General features: G+C 38.0%; 2 protein-coding genes across 5 annotated transcripts in view; one reads left to right on the top strand and one right to left on the bottom strand.

Annotated features, from left to right (window-relative positions):
• Kek5 (leucine-rich repeat, immunoglobulin-like domain-containing kekkon 5 protein) overlaps positions 1-22,500 on the top strand; it is a 269,622-nt gene that overhangs the window by 243,891 nt on the left and 3,231 nt on the right. For 3 of the 4 annotated variants that reach the window (XM_083097913.1, XM_083097912.1, XM_083097911.1), the window contains 3 exons: positions 5,473-6,374; positions 6,583-7,105; positions 8,315-16,521. In XM_083097913.1, coding sequence (XP_082954039.1) covers positions 5,484-6,374; positions 6,583-7,105; positions 8,315-9,207 — 2,307 coding nt within the window. In that variant the 5' untranslated portion in view covers positions 5,473-5,483 and the 3' untranslated portion in view covers positions 9,208-16,521. Of the gene's footprint in view, positions 1-5,472; positions 6,375-6,582; positions 7,106-8,314; positions 16,522-22,500 lie in introns of those variants that run through there. The other variant, XR_014438650.1, reaches the window with a different exon arrangement.
• LOC145970875 (xylosyl- and glucuronyltransferase LARGE1) lies at positions 16,261-22,360 on the bottom strand. The gene is made up of 12 exons (XM_083097915.1): positions 22,079-22,360; positions 20,157-20,298; positions 19,961-20,088; positions 19,702-19,885; positions 18,838-19,382; positions 18,612-18,761; positions 18,216-18,518; positions 17,703-17,899; positions 17,467-17,608; positions 17,137-17,267; positions 16,950-17,042; positions 16,261-16,855 (listed from the first exon to the last, which is right to left on the bottom strand). Exons 2-12 carry the CDS (start codon positions 20,233-20,235, stop codon positions 16,732-16,734), a joined length of 2,076 nt encoding a protein of 691 aa, XP_082954041.1. The 5' UTR covers positions 20,236-20,298; positions 22,079-22,360; the 3' UTR covers positions 16,261-16,731.

Here is a 22,500-nt window from a genome sequence, read left to right as displayed (position 1 = left end):
ACATCGAATAATGTAGTTTATATTCCAAAATTTTAAGCTTGTTAAAAGCCCCACGCCGGCCATTCTTTAAATTTTTTAAGATACGCAGTGCGTAATTTTGCTCGACTAGCTCTTTTATTCAGTATTTACATGCTTATATATAGATATAGTTCCATAGAGATAAATATGAATGTAGCGGATCGGGATAATGGGTTTAATAAATTTTTCATTATCTCTAACAAACGTTACGTACATTAACGTGTATTTCAAGGTGTAATTTTTTATTTTAAATTGCACATTTGTGCTTGTAACATATTAATAGCAATTAATATTTTCCCCATATGTATATACAGGGTGTCAGAGCAATCTCTTCCCAAAAAAAAGCTCTTGTAGCTTACCTCGAGAGCTTTTCAAAACACTATAATATAGAATTTTTTCATCGAGTACTTTTCGAGTTATAAGGCTTGAAATAATCTCTTAATTTTATATAAAACCATAAAATATTCATTTTTCGATTATCTTACCTTAATACTTTTATGAAAGAAAAATATGTAATTTGCAATTAACAATTACATATTTTTTTTCGAAACAATTATATGTTTTCTTTACACCAATTGATTCCTCTCATTATTTTGTACATAAAAGTATTAAGATAAGATAATCGAAAAATGAATATTTTACTAGATATTTTATGTAAAAATTAAGAAATTATTTCAAGCCTCATAACTCGAAAAATACTCGATGAAAAAATACTTTATTATAGTGTTTTGAAAAGCTCTCGAGGTAAGCTACAAGAGCTTTTTTTGGGAAGAGATTGCCCTGACATCCTGTATATATTTCGTCATGTGCGATAACACATATGCAGTCTATTGATATTTCCGACAAATAATAACGCGTTGATAAAACTGTTATAAATACAATCATTAATTCGTTCGCGATCCCTAACTCCGCGACTGTCGATGATGGAATCGGCTAACGATTCTGTCCTTATTCTCTGCTAATTAACTATTAACGATTTATCGAGAAAAAGTGACCTCGGTCGAGAGTTCACGCGCCCTCCATCCGCGAACACCCGCGTTTATAATTAGAAAGTCGATTACCATAGTGTCCCCGTCGTGTCCCACGGTGACCCGGCATAATGAAAACAGCATCCCACGATAATTCACGGAAAACAACGCGCTTTACGGAACCGATCTAACACAACACTAACTAAATATTACATTAATGAAATTCTCTTACTTGTGCAAATCGAGATAGACGATGGAACCACCTCTTTTCACACTAAACATTATATAAAGTCATATGTTATTATATCATCGCATGTATTACACGTCGTCGTACGTTGATATTCATAGCATAATTCATGTGACGCGTTGTCTGGTCCTGGCTTGGTCAATATTTATTGAGAGAATTGATCATCTGCAACCTACTTAATACGCATAATTTCGCACGATGAAATTGGATCAGTTGAATAAATAAGCCTGATACCAGACATAAGCACAGTGAATCGGCTCATTATTTACGTTTTTGATGATGATTGTGAAGTCTCGATTGATTTCAAATGATATGAGTTAATTAGTTACACGTCACTCGTACACACTTATGCTGTGATTAAATTCGTAGACCTAAGAATAAGAGAAATTAAAAATAATTATTTTTTTCTTCAAATATTGTAAAAAAAAATCATGCACTGATTGACTTATTTTTAGTTTCTTGTCTAATTTTCATTCTCTTATCGTTTTTTTATCGTATTTTTATTCTTTTATTTTTATCTTGACATGTATGTTTCATTTTTTATCGTATCTCTTGGTATCCTATTTTTATTCTCTTATTTTTATCTTGACATATATGTTTCATGCATTATTATTAGTCTAATAAATCTTTTCTCTTCGGGGACTTTAATTTGTTACAAGTATTAAAAGTAAAATTACTCTAGATATATTCGTGGCAGATCTCACTGTAAGATGTTCCGAACGTAGACTAGTATAAAATGTATTTAAATAATAATGAGCAAACCGTGGGCTAAAGATTCTTAGTTAAACAATGTTTTGTAACAAAATCAAGCCGGAGGTCACAATAATAACTTTAAATCCACTTTGTACAGAGCGATTACATCGAAAACGAAATTCTCCTTCTCGCCTCACGGCCATTTGTATCACGACCCGGTAATTTAACAAAAAGTTGCTCGCTCTATTTTGTTATTACGTTTAAGCGCTTCCAACTACAAGGTACTGACTCTCCAAGAAGTTTCAATGGAGCGCGCTATACGTGAACGTTTTTCTCGTCGAAGTCTTGGTCCGCGCTCATCCGTGCTTCGAGCGTTATCTCGAAGTACATATAACACATATAAATCCGTCTGCCATAACTTCTTTGATATTCTCGTAAGACGGTCGCGTGGCTCGTCGTCGTCGTTCAATAATCCTTGTTTCCGTCAGGAAAAAGTTTCCGCAGGTCGGAGGCAAGGTGTTGCAAGGTGTTCCCAGTTTCTCGCAAATTACAGATTAAATCGCAACAACATTTTCGTAGGAGACACAAAGTTCCCGAAAATTCAGGCGATTGCGAATCGTTAACAGTAATCTGCATTCTATTTATGCGAGGCCGCTTCATGAAAGATCTGGCACGATACGCGGCACTTTCCTTGCCCATCTCGACGCCGAGTGTTTTTTTTTCTTTTTTCTTTTTTCTTTGTTATTTCTCTGTTTTAAACGCCCCCGCATTTATGCGTGGCTTCCACAGCGAAAGCTGCATCATAACGAGCGCTTTCAAAAGCCATTTGTAAATATCGCGATATCCGTCCACCGACATTGGCCGTACCGATCGTTACATCCGCCAATCATCGGTCGCTCATGTATTTCGCGAAACCTTATTTTATGCGCAAAAATATAGGACGGGCAGGGAGATCCGACGGGATAACCATCACCTCCGGTGTGTTGGCTCGCATGATTGATGAAATTTGTGTAGAAGCAACAGGGCATACTTGCCGTAACCCTCCGGGAATGCTCTTGATTGATAGAGGGTGTTCGAATTTGAAATTCCACCCCGCGGAAAATCGACTTCCTCCCTCCCTCTCTCTCTTTCTTTCTTTCTCTGTATTCGACGTTTTTTCCTCTCTCTATTGCGTGGCGCACGAACATGTCGGACACACGCACAACGTTCCGCGTCAAGCAACTTCCGCATTTTCGCGACGAGACGGGTGGGAGGTTCCTTCCGGCACGATACACGCGCCGCCAAAGGACACTCGTCTCGCCCGTCTATCGTTCATCTAGGCTAAAAGCCACTTCGATCGGTATACAAGCGCCTTACTTTCTCCACCTAACGTCCTCTTGTTGGCTAGCTATTTACAAGTCAAATGCGGTCGATCGATACACGACTAGGATCGAGAGAAAGGGACGTTGTCGCGACAGCGGAAGAGACGAAAAATCGACGCATACAATATCAGAATACGAATGTTATCTTTCGTTTTACATGCATAATATTAATCCCTGCTTTTTCCGAAATGTTCCGTGAAGAGGAGAAAACGCTTGGCATATATCATAAGCGATACATTTCGAATTTGGTTCGATGTTCTAGTTCAAAGAGCGCTGTTTTATCTTGGAATCTAAAGGCGCTGACAAAAGCAAGACTGAAGCGATATGTGGCAGGTTTAAAGAACGATGCGCTCGGTACACATTTATTCTGGAGCTGAACCACCAATCGAGCTCAAAAGAACTGCTCTCGTGGCCACGACAATAAAGTCTCAGAATTGTAAGCAAGTACAGCGACCGCGGTCGCTCTTTGTGGATAGAGACTTCAAAAAGTTCGCGGCACCGGGAAGTAAAGTCGACTGCGCGAAACATGTATATGTGAAAAGTTGGCGGAAATCTACAACGACACATACGTCGAAACAAGTTTCCCGACAAGAACCCGGTGCGATCTTCGTCATGAACAAATTTCTCTTCGTGACGTTAATTCGCCGTTTTCTTTGTACCTTTCGAAACGGGGAAACGTTATACGATTTCAATTAATTTGCTCTAACATTTACTGCCAATTCTCGAATGGAACTGAATGGTTTGTTTAATTTATAATCGTTTTTATCTTTCTCGCAAAATGTTTTGTTTTTACTCAACCACATATACATTTGGAAAACCGTATATACATTTTACGTGATGTAGAGACGCAATCTGAAAAACAAAATAATAAAAAAATAAAAAAAATTGAAACAAACGAATTAATTTCATCAGAATTTATCATATTCTATCCACGAACTGTTTCGATAAATTTTTTCATCAAGATTCGCGCAATACTGTGTAACTCGGATTTCTTTTCTTTTTCGTTGATTTAACTCGTAGAGAGACCCGGGATGAATTGTGCTCGTCGCTTCTCGACGGAAAGACTAATTTGATGCACAATCTCGGACTTCACGGTGATAATAAAAGGGTTGAGGCGTACTCTAGTCGTCGCGTTGTATTAATTTAACTTTGGCGAAACGCGTTGACGCGACGCTAGCGTTGAAGAGTACTGCAACGATATTAAAGCTAAATTGCCAACAGTCCTCGGTAGGGATGTCCCGGCATTCTCGGAAATTAGCGAGGTAAACTAACAAAAAATAAAAGAAGGCAAGCTTGCAGGAATACAAGAGGAGAGGAAGACGAGAGCAGCGTGAAGACGAAAAAAAGGATGGTATCTATGATGGTATCAAACTCAGACCTAGTCAGACTTCTCCGATAACATGAAAAGCCAAGTTTAGTCTCGTATGACTAGCCACAAAATAACCTTGAGCCATGTAACGACTTATATTGCCATAAAAAAATGGTGAATTTAATACTCAATGCATATCATTAAAGCGCATTAAACAAATCCAAATCTACGAGGCTGTAAAATCAAGCCCAGACATATATATATATTATACAAAATAACATAATATATAATATATAATTTTACGTAAAACGCATAATGCACAATTTACAATAGTTCATGTTAAAAACATATATGATGATGTTTACATCAGTATAAAATCATTACGTAATCACGTAATTTGCTCAGTACGAACAATTATTTCAGCGTATATTAACCAAAAGTGTCAAATAGCGTGTCGGATATTTGTATCGTGTATAAATTATTCAAAATTATTAAGCACCCGCATATTATTCGGTAATAATTAATTCCTGCTACATATACGTATGTAATATGATTATTCGATCATATAATTAAACAATGATCTATACCTACACACCTACATATTCAACTATCAATAATAATGAATACACGTGAAACACAAAACTAGTCGCTCTCGTTGATGAATATTAAGTCATATAGCTAATATACATATGTATACATATTTTATATACACACACACACACACAAATACACACATTGCATATATTATCTTCATGTAATATTGCGTAAGATGAGACGCGTCTCATCGTATGCAATTCCGTTTAACTAAATGAGTTCTACGGTCGCGGTCTCGCAGTCACGTTCTAACATCATTGTGCACGTTTCCGCTGTTAATAGGATTCTTCGAGATGGGATCGAGAATGATAGGCTGGTGGTTGCTCTATGCGGCGTTTATGGTCGCCCTGTGTCAAGGCCAAGAGGACTGGATGCAGTGCTCATCGACTTGCAAGTGCAAATGGGTGTCCGGCAAGAAGACCGCCGAGTGTACTAAGCAAAACCTCACGCAGGTACCGGGGGACCTCTCGCCAGAGATTCAGAATCTCGATCTTACCGGCAATCGCATGAATCATCTCACACACGACGCGTTTAGTCGCGTTTTCCTGGTGAATCTGCATAAATTGATACTGCGCGAATGCGGCATCGAATCGATTCATACGGACGCTTTCAGCGGCTTGAAGATCGTCATCGAGATCGATCTGTCAGGCAACAATATACGTAGTTTACATCCGGGAACTTTCTACGAGACTCAACGATTGCGTGTGTTGTTACTCAATCAGAATCGACTGAGGGTACTGGAAAATAATCTATTCTTAAATCTCACCTTTCTGCAAAAAGTGGGGTTGTCGGAGAACAGATTGGAGCGCATCGAGGAGAAAACGTTCCGTAATCTACCGGGTTTGCACTCCCTCACGCTCGACGGGAATAACTTTAGTACTCTGCAACTGCAGAGCTTCGAGAGTCTTCCTAAACTCGGTAGTCTCGAACTTCAGAATAATCCGTGGAATTGTAACTGCCATCTCAAAAGGTTCCGCGACTGGACGATCCAACGAAAGTTATACACAAAGCCGACCACTTGCGAGCAACCGCCCAACATGGCCGGCAAGATGTGGGACGAAGTTACCAGCGACGAGTTTGCATGCAGACCGAAAATCACCGCCATCGGCCCGGCAACCAAAATCGAAATGGGCAGAGGAGACGTGACTTTCTCGTGCAGAGCAACGGGAATCCCACGTCCTCAGGTAATTGTATTTTCGTGCAGACGCCGTCGAAAGTAGTGCTCGGGAACGTCAAACTAATTGTAGAACTCTGCTTTAAGAATCTACAGTTTAATGCGATTTTATTTATGTAATATGCCGCATATGCGATTTTATTTAGCGATTCCTGATTCTTTAATCTTTTATTATTGTTCGCGATATAAAATATATCACATGCGATTATTTATTTCAGTTGTCATGGGCGCATCGTACTCGCGTCTTAGACAACCTCTCCAAACGTCCGAATAGCGACAGAGGCTACGTGTTGTCAGGGAGTCACGATTGGTTGAATCTCACCATTCTTGATGCAACGCTCTCCGACAAGGGCGATTATGTCTGCCACGCGAAGAACCCGGGCGGCAAAGTCGAGAAGAACGTGACCTTGGCCATCGTGGGTGACACGCTGGGCAGCAGAGACAATTTTATCAGCCTGCCGCTGGCCATAGGACTCGGCGTCACCGCGCTGTGCTTGCTGATCGTGGCGATTGTGCTTTGCGTGTGTTACTGCCGACGTCGCCGGACCAGGCACGATGAGAAGGGTCTCGAGGCGGCATCCTTGGAACATCACGGCCTCGGCGAGCAGGAGAAGTCTCTGATTACCACTATCAATCCGGTGGTGAAGCCACCGAGGCGATACGAAGCACCGTCGGTGACATCCCATGGTACGGAGATGACAGAGCTGAATCGCACGTTGCTCGACAACGACTCCGTCTTCGGTCAGTACACAGCCTATATTACTAAACAGTGCGCGGCCAGATGCTAGCGAGAGATCATTTTACATTAGATTTGATAAATCTCGCGGACATTGATTGAAAATTATCAGTCGATACGAGACTCGAATGACTCGCGTAATAACATCGATTGTTATATCGAAGAAATATTCTTTCCTCGCAAGGAGACAAGAGACGATATACGTCACTTATATAATGTACAAATAACGTGTGCGTGTTTGTACGTATGTGTGTATGTGTAATTATAAATCGATTTGTTTCGTATCGGCGTGCGGATCGTAATGCGAGAATTGTCTGACGGTTTAATCAGGTGCCATCGATCTTAAGGTAAGGAGAATCCGCCAAATGGCAGCTAGGAGACTAATGAAGATCCATTAGGGACGCTTATGACACTGAGTATTTCTGACTATAACATCGCGTTGTGTGACAGCGCAAAGACATTTGTCATCCGCGTTCAACTATTGACATCATTGTTTAGCAACATTTTTTTCGTAGACATATGAGAGCAAATTTTTTAATTTATCGTCAAGCGCGAGAATATTAATCATAAATTGCATAGTAGATAATTGAAATAATTGCACAAGTAATGACGACAATAAGATTCACCAAGATTGTTTTGCGTGTATCAATATGCGAGTATTGTTAATAAAAATATTTTTCGATGAATTACGTAGATAATTGTATGCGATATTATTGAAGTATCAAAGACATCTTTAACGATATAAGATTATTGTCTATAACACTGTAAAAAAAAATACAATGACTTGTATGATAACGCGAGAGATTCGGATTTTGTAAAAATCTTCGAAGTTTATAAATACCATACAATTCTGATAATAATACGATATCGCCGAACATTACGCTTGATCAACGATGTTCATGCAACGTAGTTGCAGTTTTCGATCAAATTAATAAAGCGCGCTCCCGCTTGCGATCGTATCGCGACTAATCCGACTTAAAAGCACTCGTTCGCGCTCGTCAAGGATAATGTCACGTCAATTTTCGTGTCAAGGATCTTATTACTAACAATAAAGCAATGTTCTGGCGACGCTACCTTGCCGCGCGCGTCTGCGTCTCGCAGACCTTCTGACATAATTTTTTCTTCTTTCCCAGTTTTTCTTTTTCTCAACCTCTTCTTACTGTTAAATTTTCTTTCTTAACGTTCGTCCTTCTCTTTTGTTCATGTTCTCGCAGTTGACGGTGTCGGAAGCGGTGTCGTGGACAGAATAGACGACGAGAGGGAGCACGAACTGGCTACTCCGGAACTCGACGGAAGCGGTACTAGTGGCACGTTGCCGCGCGGGGGTACCAGTTACCATCATCGACAATATCCACCAGATCTGCTGGCCTTCTCCGGCGGTCGTGGCGCATCGCCGACTAGCCAGACGTCGACAGCGCCTGACAGCACGCGTCTGCCTAATCAGCACGCGACGGCGACGACAACGGCGGCGGCATCATCGTCGTCATATGCCTCGCCGCCGCCCGGCCAGTATCACCCAGCCGCCTTCAAGACGTTGCCACACAGTCGCAGCGTAACACCGTACTGCCTCGGACCGTCATCGTCTTCGTCCTCGGCGGCACCGGTGCTGCCACGTCACGGCTACGTAACAATTCCGCGTCGACCGCGAGCGCCCAGTTGGAGCAGCGGACCTCCGACGTCGCCCACCGACATCCTCGAACCGGTCTATGACAATTTGGGGCTGCGTACCACGGCGGATGGCAGCTCGATGTTATCGTTGAACAAGAGCCCGGAATCGGTAGCCTCATCCATGCGGGGGCGGCCGCTTCCAGTCACGCCAGGCGGCCCCAGCTCGCATTATGGTACGATTCAACGTAGCACGCCGAACATCCTTGCCGGCAGTCCACTAGACCGGGCGGCCCCGGAAGGCGCAGCCGAGTGGCCGATCAAACTGCCGGATGAAAGCATGAACGGCGGACATTCGCTATTGACGCAGCAGCAACAAGCTGCCGCCAGCAATACCCTCGGCAGAAAAGTACCGCCTAGACCGCCGCCAAAGCCCAAGAAGAAATCTGCCAACGGGCCGACGCTGTACGAGGACGAGGGAGAGGACGGCACAGAAGTATGATATCACGGGTATCGTCCACAATGAGGACGATTGGTCGTAGTACGCCATGATGGGGAGCGTGCGACCACATTTACAATAAACCGGTAGTGCCTTTCGAAACGCGCGTTTCGCGCGCGTGGAACTTCCATTTTGCTCGATGAATCGCAGTCATCTGGAGGATGAACGAGACATGAGACGACTCGGGAAGACAACGGCGTGACTCGTCGAAATTACTGACGATGATTAAGAGTCACTTGTTTTCCTTCCTGTAAGTCATCTCTCTTTCCTTTCCTTTTTCCTGTAAATTATTTCGTAAATTATTTATTGAATGAAACAGAAAATCGACCGAAGTATCTAAACCCAATGGATCGTGCAATTCGTACGAATCATTTTTAAACGGTCTGGTTATTGATGGATGTCATTTTCCGTTCCTCATCTCCTATATATTATTTTTTCTTTTTTTTTCTTTTTTTTTGGTCGAGTTCCTTTAGCTTCTTATTTGGCGCTAACTACGCGCGGTGAGGTGATTACGTGATCAAGTGATTAATGTTCCGGACACATTGTTGTCGGCTTAGTCGATAAGGCGAAACCTGTTCGCGTTTTGTATGAAATTTATGCGAAATAGGAAGCAACTGTTGCAAGTGCAGAACACAAATCGTTTTGTCAAGAGCGATATCAGTGAATTCGTCTTGTATTCGTAATCGAAAATCGCGATCGTTTCGATACGATTCACATATATAATATAAATGGAAGTGTTAAGATTCAGACGAAGCAAACGTTTTGCACATGTTACATTTATGCGGAAATAACGTAATGAGAATTTAATATTGTTAAGAAATTATATAGGTGTTACATGTCATCTCCTGTCGCGTTTCTTTTCTAATGTCGAAATTCCGACGCTTGTATCGAATTGTAGCAAGACCGTGTGCATTCTCTTGCAAATTCTCAAACAGCTTACATCGAATGGCATAACGATCTATGTCCCTTTTCTCTCTAAGAGCATCGTTATACCGTATATTCGTAGAGATATACCGTACTCCGTTAACGACATTTGATATCTTTAATCGTCGAGAGATGCCGCATGCGATAATTATAGCAGCAAATTGACTTTACTCTGTATACTTTGCACAATTGGACTGCAGTATTTTGTCAATCTATCGATTATTGTATTTAATATATTTTAATATACGTAAGAGGCACGTATGTTAAAATCAGAGAAGATATAGATGTTGTTAACGCAGTACGTAATATAACAGTACTATATGACGGTGCCATTTTGTATTACGTTAAACGGATAAATCTTACAGCAATGTATAAACCTAAAGTAGATATAAGTGCGATGACACTCGAACGCATGTTTGAGCTTGTAAGAACAAATGTATTATAAAGTACGATAAGATGGTGTGTAACCAAAAAAAAACATACCTAGATAACGTATATTTCTGTCGACGCTAACTACGCGAATATCGTGTCCTTGGAGTTCGTATAATCAATTATCATCGGTAATAAACCAGTGATCGGAATAGCATATTTTGGAAATGCAGTTAATTTGGCGTCGTTGTCCGATTAATCTTCGTCACTACAATCATGCTAGTTATAATTAGATGATATACCAAAAATGACCAGTTTAATGTACATATACTCTGATATCGATTCAAATTTATTTTGGAATTCCAAATTAATTGAACGCGCGTTTCAATTAGTAACAGTAACGAATTTCAATTGCTAACAATTGCAGCATCGCGAATAAATATCCGTACTGCGCGAAGAATCATTGATCGAAGCGATATGCAACTCGTCGATCGCGAATCAAAAGGGACATTGCGAAATGCGGAAAAATGTTAAATGGACATGATTTAAAAAGATGGCGATATTACGACGTGTCGTAAACGTGGAATTCAACGCGTCACTATTTTGAGATACGCGCGATCGCTGCAATTCCACCATCGACGACAATATATCGCAAAGTAGAACGTCCATGCGAGCTATACATCATCGACGAACGAGCGGACTTATGGTCCCGAATACCTGATGGCCGATAAATCGTCTCTTCTTGAAACTAGAAAACATGTGACTTGTCGAAGCGATTGTCGCGCGTTGTACACACAGCCGGCGCATTTTTCTTTCGTTGAAGTTAATGCCTTTTTGACGGGGAACTCATTCGAGCTTGTCCTCTTTCTTTTCCTTTCTTTTTTTTCTCGCGATCCGATTTCCTTCGATACGATTACAGATCGTACCCACTTGCTTCCATTATCTTCCACGCCGGGTTAATTCTGTCGATTTGCCGTTTCCGTTTTCGCGCGAGACATCAAGCTGCTATACATCGTGATAAGGAGTGCTTACGTGCTTACACACCAGCACAAAGACCGCTGCTTCACCCGTAGGTGATATTTCACCGGGGTAAGCGTAGGATAGGTAGAGAACGTTCTTTAACTGCGAATTTATCGCCGACGAGCTACCCACTCTTTATGCTTTTGTTACCTTTTTATCCGGGAGATTAACGTTCTATTTCTCTGGCTTTAGCAGGGATTTTTCGGACGCGATTGTATACAACTTGTTGCGATTGCGCGGGACGGCAGTTCCCCGTAACAAAGTGCCGAGTAGTCGGGCAGATGTATTTCCGATGAATCCCCCGCACAAACTTGACTTACTGTCGAACGATGCTTGAATTCAAAGGACGCGCTCGATCAGTTCCGACATCCTGTCTTTCAGGCAACTCGGAGATCCGTACTGTTCAGACAAAACAACGCCGAATCCTTCTCCATAAATGTATTACGTGGGATCGTGTCGCAATATACGGAGTACCTCGGAAGTGGCGCACTTTATCTTTAGATTTTGCGAATCTATTGATTTCTTTTTCCCGTAAGAGAAAATTTTATCGCGATATTTCGATATTAAATATTTCGATACTCATAGTCTATTTCTTTCGACGCTAATTAAATTTCTTTTAAAATAGAAATTGTGCTTCAACTTGAATATAAATACGTGAAATTTCTAGCATCTATCATTTTACATTCTCTTCGAGATTCCATCGATTAAATCCTTTTATTTTTGATCTTATAATATTGATTATCGGAAATGCAAAGCCCGGGAATAAAGCATAGTTTTGCCATAAATTTTCCGTGAGATCTAAAAAGACAAATTCGATTGCAACATGGCGATTGAAAATAGCTAGTATCGGTATTTCTTCTCATTTCTCATTTACGCGATGTCGAATTACTATTTTCGTTTGCTTGATCTCGCTCTAGGATATAGATGCCGCGATATATCGAATATAATTTCGGGGAATAATTTTTTTTTAATTCTGTTTTCTTCTTTTTATTTTATCTCTCTCGTTTAAGATTATTCTTTACATTTTTCTTTCTCGCATGATGACTGTTGTTCCCAATACGAGATTCACAAAAGCGTGATATATGACAGCCGCCGATACAAAAATCGAGCTTTCCTCGTGCCCGCTTTACTTATGCCGAACAGTATTAAGCGCTCGATGATTGCAGATTTCGAGCGCAAGGAAGGTAACCCGAGTGAGACGTAACGGGCGAAAATAACGACGCGATCGTGTCGCCTCGATTTTTCGCTGCAATCGACGAGCGCCGAAGCCGACGATTTATAGCGGCGCGTATTTATTCGTGACGATCGATCGCGATAGCTTAAACAATGTTCCCAGTATTTCGTGGGCCAGTGCCAACTGACGGCGATGTTTTTCGTCTCCGTTTCCTCCGACATCGAATTAACGTTGAATTATACGTGTGAAATGTTAATCTTCGCGTCTCTTTTCTCTCCTCTCGCATCGCCGTTTCACCCGATGAAAATCGCACATCGACGTACATAAAAAATCGAGCTCGCACGATCGGAGAGAACGTTGGACAGTATTTTAAGCGGCCTAGAAGAGTCGCGGCTCGCCCTGCTCGACCGCCGTGCCATGCCATGTATATACACTGTCTCTCTTTCTTTTTCTCCCCCTGTCTTTCTCCCTCGACTGCACCCTATATCCATACACTGTTCATATTGTAAATGCTGTACGCGATGGAAGCCAGCACGGCACGTTCGGTCGTTACGGCGCCACGAGTATATTTTTGTAATTTTGTATTTTGAATTGTGCTCTCCGCGCGTAGCTCGACGTCTCACTCGGTCCGGAGGTCGATTAGCGGCCGAGAACCAGCCTCGACTGTCGATATCACCGTATATACGCGCGATCCTCGATCCCCGGATGCATTCGGCGAGTATTGCAAGACCCACCGATGCACGTTCCATTTAACGCTATGGGAAAGTGCTGCGCGCGTCCGACAGTTAACGAAGCGAATGTACGTACGTCGTACCCGGCATCGGGATAATTTATTGATTGTCGCCGAATTGTGCAATTCCCGAATCGCGATTGCGAACTGTCTCACCTATATGCATCTCACGCCGAATGTTCGACATCGACCGATCACGGAATCGAACAACATCTATTTCGAACGCGATCTCGTCTGTCATCTTCCGTACGAAGCTCTCTCTCTCTTTCTCTCTTTGGAGAGAAATCTGTTAATCCTTAACAACGAAGTAATCGAGATTCTTAAAGATTCCTCGGAGATTTTTATCCGAGCAATATCGAGACTCGATATTTTTAATTTCTTTAAATGTTGTCGAAACGATCGAATGCCCGAATCTTTTTTTTAGTTTTTGCGAATAATAGAAAAAGTTTAGATTTATTCAGATTTATTCAGATTTATTTTGCATTATTTCCGATTTTTTTTTGTCAGGAATATTTTGCTTTTTCGCGATTTTGCTAGAGATTTGTATTTCTCATCGAGATTTTCATCGATGAAAGTTAACACGTTGCTAGGGTTGATGTATAATCAGGATTAAAATTAAAACCGCGACTTCGCACGAACGAAGACGCCTTATATAGAGGTCATTCAATGCTTTCGTGATAATGCGATATATATCGCGAATTCTCAGCGCTCAATTATCTATCCAACTGCCGCATCGTTTGCGTGATATTTCAAATATGCACACGTACACTCCTCACTTCCAATACCCTTCGATTTGTACGTGCTCGTGAAGTGTAACGCTAATTTACATTAAAATCGGATAATTTACTGACTGACACAAGCGAATTCGTTTAGGCTGCTATTTGTACATGTTGCGTACAAACGAAAATTTAGTTTGGTATTTATCGAAATTATTAGTGGCGTCATTTTAATAATATTAACATATCCATATACGTATTGTATCATTAATATTACTTCAAAATAACTGTGGTTATTCAAATTATTAAATAGTTTTAATGATTCAAATTATCCATATTAATTTTAACAACATTGTGAATTAAATATATTCTAAGGGATTTTAAAAAAGATATCAGATTTTGCTTTCAATTTGTTACGTAGAAATATATTTGTACGCATATATTTGAAATGACATGTTGATTTTATTATATGACGCTTTACTCTCTGCCAATGAGCGGTCAATCGAAGGTACCGTCCAGTAGACCGGTCCAATCTTACTTCTACAATATTCCAAACAGTTATTTATGTGAATCTAATTAAAACACTTTTTATAAAACGCGTATATTTTGTAGAGTTCAGTGAAAGCATTCGTATAGATTTACAACGTACTATACCGAATACTTAGCGTTCTACATTTATGCAACATTCCGTGAGGATAATTTTGTATTCTACAATACTGTATAGTATGTATAATATTACATATATTTAAGCAATCTGTGCAGTTTTGTTTCTTTCCAAAAAATCGAATATTGATTTAAAAAAAGATACATTGTTTAAACGAGAGATATGCACATACATTCCTGATCCAAATATGTAGAGTATTTGGAACAAAATTTTTTGCATTTACTATGATAAATCTTTCTATAATGAATTTTTACGAAATAAATTCTCTAATGCGTATTAATTTTATAATGTATAAAAGTATTCGGTAGATGACTTATTCGTCTCTCAAGACTGACAGTTTTAGAATTAGAGTAATATCTTCTGGTTTTACACCGGAACTCTATGGACGCAATCTTTTAGTTATTTCTTGATAAATGGGGAATTGCATTTAAATAAATAAACGAAAGCATATAAATAATTGCAATGCTATCATGAATTTTTACTGAAGCCTAAATTAATACTGATGCGCGTTATAGGTACATTATGTAAAATTATTTCTTTCTGAAAAATATATAATTTACCAATACATACATACATACATACATACATATATACATATATATTTGTATAACAAAAAATTTACGTATAAAAAGACATATAGATAGTGTTATCATCGAATGTTAATTGAGACTCGAATGAACTCTCAAACTGTGTTCGTTTGCTTCTATAACGATCGTTACAAAGCGATCAGTTTTACTTAGTTTTTAAGTTTTTTTTCTTACGCACGAATGATTGTTAAAGCCTAATTACTATATCCAATGGCGCTAAATCTCGATGAGAGATAAATAACATGCATATTTGGAGTAAGTATACAAAGTGTGCGAAACGCAAATTACTTTTCCAATTATACGCGTATAATAATTTTATTAAGATGTTAAACTATATAATGTCACGTAAGAATTGCATCTGACTGATTCATACTCAATAAATATGTACACTTCTCAAGGAATCATCATGAATCATGAATCAAAAAGAAAAATAATATTTCATTAACACAGTTTCGTATCTCGCATAATGAGAGTAACGTGAGATTATGGGAGAGATAGGAGAAAATTGAAAAAATTTCTATCATGATAAGAGTTACAATGATAATGTGAATGTAAATGATTTATATTTGCGTGTCATGTTGTAGATAATAATCTCTCTGAAATGTAACACACATCCGCATTTCTGTCATATTCTACATGGATTAGAAGTATCGACGATTGCGCGCGCGAGAGAAAACTTCACGATGTTAACGGAACATTTTTACCGTTATTCCTATTAATATTCTTACTATTTGTATTATTATTATTATCATTATTGCTTTATTACTATTACTATGTTTTTTAAATCTATATTTTTTAGGTATGGTTACGATTATTATATTTGCTATTACGTAGTTACTAACGTCGCTATTTTATTGTCGTCATTACTGTAATTATTTATGGAAAAGATACCTTGCCTTGTAACGAATGTTTCAATTTACACACAGTGGTTCAGTATAAAATTTCGGCCGAGTATGATTTGTATGTACAATGTATTAACATACTGTGGCGCTGTAAATATTATACATATTTTATAAAAGAAATATTTAGTGTGATTGTAATATATATTACAATAATGTACTAAAAGCACCACTCTGTACACTCCACTAAATATATGGATTAAATTTTAATAAATACTTCCCAATCCCAAATAATCTGATACGTTTTTTCTTCCACTCGCTATTTTTATTGCTATTATTTGTGATTAATAAATAAATGAGTGCGAAGCATTTCATTTAAAAGGATATATATTTTTGTTAAGAAAATAATTGCATATACATATACTTTTCGATATACTAATCGATAAAAATATAACATACTTTTATTTTTTGTCGCTTAATTATATCTTAAAGTAAAAAAAAACATTAGAATGTTATATTTATCTTAATTTTCTCTTCTTTGGTTTCTTTCTTTAGTTTCGATAATGCAGTCTCGCCGTATTTCGTCATCAATTCTTCCACAAACTTATCCTTCAATTTTTTAAGACATCTGTAACATAAATCCGATCGACCGTTGAATATCGAATAGAGCTGCTTCATTTTAATGTAATTCTATCGAATTTCTGAAACGCGATACGTATTACCTTCTATAAACAGAATCTGTCCTGAATTTACCGATATCTAAGCTTGGGGCGTGAGGTCGATGAATGATAAAGGTGTCTGGTAAAACTATGTATCTATAATTTCAATTTAAATCATGCGCTATATATATATTAATTGTCCAGGTACATATTACATTATTTGAACGAATAAAATCAAACTGCGGCTTACTTATAATTTAACGCCGTTAAATGTGTCACATAGGAAACTTTATTCCACCCAAATCCGACAAATCTTGTGTCATATCGTGGAGCTGATTTCGGAACTACTATATAAGGTTCGAAATCCGGTTCCCATGAAACCTAGAATGGTTCATTCATATCATATTTATACATATTCATTTATACTCTTTTGCACACATATATTTATTATCTTATGCATATATTCATTATCTTTATTAATGTATTTAATAACATATAAAGAATATTCCCTACACAATTCAGTGTGTCACATATACAATTTATAATTAATATTTTTCAATTGTACAGATCTTATACACACTTCATAAGGTTCCATACTATTTCGCCAAAAGCTATAATTTGTCGCAGCGTGTCCTTGTGTCCAAACATGGTAGCGAAACGTATACAAAATACCGCGTTTGAGAAATTTCAGCAGTTCTCCCTTATTAGTGGGGAATATAAACCTATAACAAAAAAAAGAAAAAGAGGCGGAGAGAAGGAAAGGCGATTTTCGTTCATGAAACAATTTATTTCGACATTACGATGATGAAAAATTACCTATAACGTTCAGTTTCGAATGCTGGCACAATCAGAGCTATTTTATCCGATTCATTGATATTTAATCGATTTATATTATTCATGAGATTTTCATGTAGTCCAAATTGCGGTAAAAAGTCGACGTCGAGTTGAAAAATGAATGGAGTTGATACGTACGATATCGCAGTATTCCTTAAGTAATTAATAGGGTACAGTTCCTAATTGAAAAGTAGTAATTTCACAAATTAAGAAAAAGGATTTTTGTTGGAATATATTACAATAAATAATTAAATTATCTCTTTTATCTCTAGATATAATCGCATTTATCGCCATAAATCATATTAATGCTAATAAAGAATATAGTTTTATATAAAACATCCTTTTTAATTTTTAGTTAATCATACTTTAAACAAATAATTCAATTTGCTTTAATACGTTTGTTGAAAAAACTCGTATCTGTTTTACTACACGTTTAAACAATAAATTCATTTGTATCTTTAATTCTTTCAAAATTAAAGACACTGTGTAACATACCCCGTCTTTGTACACGACATGATAGGCAATGTTTTTTCTCGTTCGTAAATCTATGGAACCTCGCACAAAATTCAGGAAATATTGAACCTCCGCATCGGTCAAGTAAAGCGCGACGCTTATAGTCCCCGGCCAGTGTTTTGCCAATGTTTCCAACAGCGGTATCCTTTCAACACTACACTGTGTGACTAAAGCAACATCCATCGACGAGAACACGTTATATTCGTATTCCAATAAAAAGGGATACGTGCGATACAAAATAGCAGCACCTTTCTCGAATTCTCGACACAGGCTTGATTCGTCGTACTAAAATATGCGCGCGCGCAGTAAAAATCGTGCAGTCGCAATAAATAAATTTAAATTCAAAAATATCAGAGAAATCTTGGACTCTCAACTCACTGGAAGTACACTCTCGTGCTTGTCACAACCGAATAAGCGTTTTCGCAACAGATTGCCGTCCATCTCGAGAAAGACCCGGTGTAATTTTCGGAATTCATTAATGTGCTTATTATGAACGTCTTGCTTTCGCGGGGAATTCCAATGGAGGATCTAAAAGTAAACGATACGTTCGGTCAAATCGATTCCATCATCTGATGAAGAAGTTATTAATGGCGAGAAAACGTACGTTTATACGATTGGTGTCGCGATAACACGTGTCACTTATCGTGTGATCGCTCAGCTGTATATTCCAGGTACAATCTATCTCGTGTACAATATTTGGTTGCTCGTTGATCACGGCGTTTATCACATCTTGATCGGCCAGGCTAGTTTCTGGTATATATCCTAACACGCGCTTGGTAACGCTCTCCCATAAACTCGCAAATTTTCTGTCGCGCAACCGCCGCAGATGCATCATCATGACGCCGGTGTTAAATCCTCGACCTAGAGCCGGCCACGGTCGTTGACCGTACGACAACGCCTTTACGTACCAATTGCTCTGATTTTCGATCAAGCCTAGGATTTCAACGGTCGAGAAGCTCTCGAACATTTTCCACAGTGGGTACACGTCGCTCATGACGGTCACGTCCGTATCCAACACGAGTATTTTATCCTCTTGTATCGCGTCCGGCAGTATCAACTTCAAGAGACCATAAACTCCGGAATAATGCGTGTTGGGTATCCACGAAACCTTCGGCATCCACACCTCGGCTCCATAGAACGTTACGTTTACTAAAATAATCGCGTCGAGAACGATCAAACGAAAGAGAAAAACATTCGCATAGAAGAGAGAGAAGCACGCATCTATCAAAAATATACATATTAAAAAAAAATAAACTCTTGAAAAATTTCGTTTTTAATAAAACCTACCGTATATAATTTATACGTTGAGGAAATCTAACAGATTCAATTAAATTTTATATATATATATTTCGTATTATCTATGTCATGTCAAGGCACAGATAAGGATAAAAAGTAGGTTTCTCTGCTTCCTCTGTATACGTTACAAAGAGGAGGTATGCGCTGTCGTAAAAGACAGACAGTTACAAACCATGCGGCAAATCCCACGTTTGGAACAGAGTTGAAAGTGTTCTCCTCGCAATTTCGTCGACGAGCAGATGAAAATGCAACGGATTCGTACGATAAAACAGAATAGACTTGACCACAGTGACGAGAGTAAACGTTGAATTATAACCGGCGCACACCATAGCTATGTGTATCGTGTCGCATTTTACCTTGAAATTGTAGAATATTAATTCGTCGATATGCTGCGGTGGATGTTAATGAGAATAAATTTTACGCAAGAATACCTCGACATTATTTGCCAATCGCGATCGTTCGAGAGAGTGATCTTCCAGCAAATTCGATCCCTCTACTTTTATCGATAACGATTGCCACTTTCCTCCAATATTTGATTTGTTTATCTCCGCGGAGGGGACTAGAAACAACGTCTTAATGTTCTCAATGCTAAAGAGAGATCGATAATAATGTCACACACAGTTTTACCATTTAATAACAGGTACAAATAAAAGACAATGGATGGTATTAAAATGCCGAACAGACATCCTAGCCATGATCGAACCATTGTAATATGCCGTGCATATTTTCCAATTCGCGATATGATGTCTTAAATTAGACTAGATGTACACTGAAATATATGAAAGATAGGAAAATTAATTCAAGTTCGTCTTTTCCCCGTAACAATGTCTTAAAATTCATGTAATTCTACATATCTAAGAAGAAAAATATTTTCTTTCATGCTTGAGAAAGACTTAAATTTAATTTCATTTAATTGTAGACAATTTCAAAGATGCACTAAGTGATTGGCATTCACCAACAGCTAGTTTGCAAGAATTTATTGTCATTGCATAAAAGTTGAAAATATTTAATAAAATATTATATAGTATATATTACATTATATATATATATATATATATATATATATATATATATATATCATCTGAATCTCTTGATATCTACTGATGTATGATAAAAGTCAATAGATCATGTTTAACCTCCGAGTTTATGAATGCGTTATATCCAATTTCCTCGTGTTATGTAGATAACATTATGAATGCGACGTAATCATAATGCATGCAAATTAGTATCGTAAATGAAAACGTTATATTCCTTGCGTAGGGAAATTCCGAATAATTATACCGCAAGTGCGAAATTCATGCATCAGCATTCGGCATATGTTAACAGGCAGATGTTAATTGTAAATAGCGATAATAAATAAACGAAGCTTGATACATTAATTCTCTATTACCCAATGGAACTTTTAAGTCATTAGTTTTAATTCGCTTTTTATTTATATATCTTTTTGTTTGACCGCCTTTGAATTTACAATATGAAAACCATTTCTATTTTGCTATCTATTTTCAAAATATACGTGTCAAATATATGTCAAATATACGTAAAAGATATGTATATTGTTTGTCTTATTTAACTTTGACGTACGTATGTCTATTTCTGTATTTATTTAACTTTTATGTATTGTGTGTATTTATTTTTTCAAAGCGCGTTAGTGTTTATATAATGGCAAAAGAATAGATATTTCTAATCATAATATTGCATTTATAGTTGTAAGATAATTTAAAAAACAGTTTGAATTTTAATTTCAAAATTAAAGCGAGAATTAAGGAGAAAAATCTAGGAGGAAATGTGTGTGTAATTCGTTTTGCTTTTTTTGGAGTATTATTTTGAAGTAACCACTTTTTAGCTGTTAATCGCGTACATATAAGTACCGTACCAGTGACCCAGTTTATATTTTTGGAGTAATACTTATACCATACGTTCCTATATTTAAAGGTATAAAAAATGTTGGAAATTTTAGTTAGCTCCTCTCGTAAGCTGGTTTTGGAATATCATTCACATTTGCAATTTGCGATAATACAATAAACGATAAAATTTTTTATAAAATGCGTAGATTAATTTGGTGATTTTATCCATTACAACATTTTATAGATTTGAATATTTAAATTTAAATAATGCAGTCCTTTGAAATGTTGCTATCAAAACGCTATAAATGCTAAATGATGCAAAATGCATATAAAATGATAATGAACACAATCTTACTCATAAAACATGCAACAAACGAAGTTCATTGATGAAGCGCATATTCAGCGTCGTTTGTATTTCAATTAAAAAAAAAAAGATTGAATTTACAAAAATAATTTGCTCTGTCCTTAATAAATAAAAATGCAGTGAATTATTAAAAAAAATGTAAAAAGTAATATCAAAGATTTAGTGACGGAAATTTTGAAATGTTTTCAAACGTTTCAAGCTTTTTTACAAAACTCAGAAAATGAACATTTACTGTAACCGGTGTTTTTTCACTACTGCTCGTTAAGTCGTTGCTAATACAGAGTTCTAAAGCAGGACTCTCACGATGATACGCGAGTAATAATATAATTACTAGTACATACCAGCGCCGGCTCAATTATTATCTCTCGTTTTGTCATCCGGCAGTGCCCATCCCCGGATAAGCAAAAGTACAAGACGCAATTTCTACATATAATGTTGATTCGTATGCGTTGTGCTTCTCGAGCATTCGATGCTGCCGATGTGGTCTGCTATTATCGTCAGAAATGATGTAAATTGCCACAATTAATCGTTAAGAAACGACAACACGCACACTTAAGCGGATAAAAAATATATAACTAGAGAGTGGATACTTGGACCATACAACTGAACGACATTATTAATGCAACTACCGCCGCGCGACCGAAATTCTTAGACTTGTTACAAATATAGCGCCGTCGGCAATATCGTGCCGGCGTCCTTGTCGCAAGATGGCAGGCGCGTCAGATGCGGCACACGTGATAGCCAGTGACAGCTGATTATCGCG

Source organism: Camponotus vicinus, unplaced genomic scaffold (assembly GCF_025532165.1).
Source record: "Camponotus vicinus isolate PSW18456_S1 unplaced genomic scaffold, iyCamVici1.0 SCAF_4, whole genome shotgun sequence".
NCBI lineage: Eukaryota > Metazoa > Arthropoda > Insecta > Hymenoptera > Formicidae > Camponotus > Camponotus vicinus.
Note: the sequence above shows the minus strand (reverse complement) of the source record. Positions and strands in the feature narration are given on the sequence as shown.

What these genes read in the sequence shown, in the direction of transcription:
- LOC145970875 (XM_083097915.1), bottom strand. Translation starts at nt 20,235, where the DNA reads ATGGTTCGATCATGGCTAGGATGTCTGTTCGGCATTTTAATACCATCC. An exon ending in AACGTGGGATTTGCCGCATG is followed by an intron (nt 19,383 to 19,701) that starts GTTTGTAACTGT and finishes CGATTATTTTAG; the next exon opens with TAAACGTAACGTTCTATGGA. An exon ending in ATAGTATGGAACCTTATGAA is followed by an intron (nt 17,268 to 17,466) that starts GTGTGTATAAGA and finishes GAACCATTCTAG; the next exon opens with GTTTCATGGGAACCGGATTT.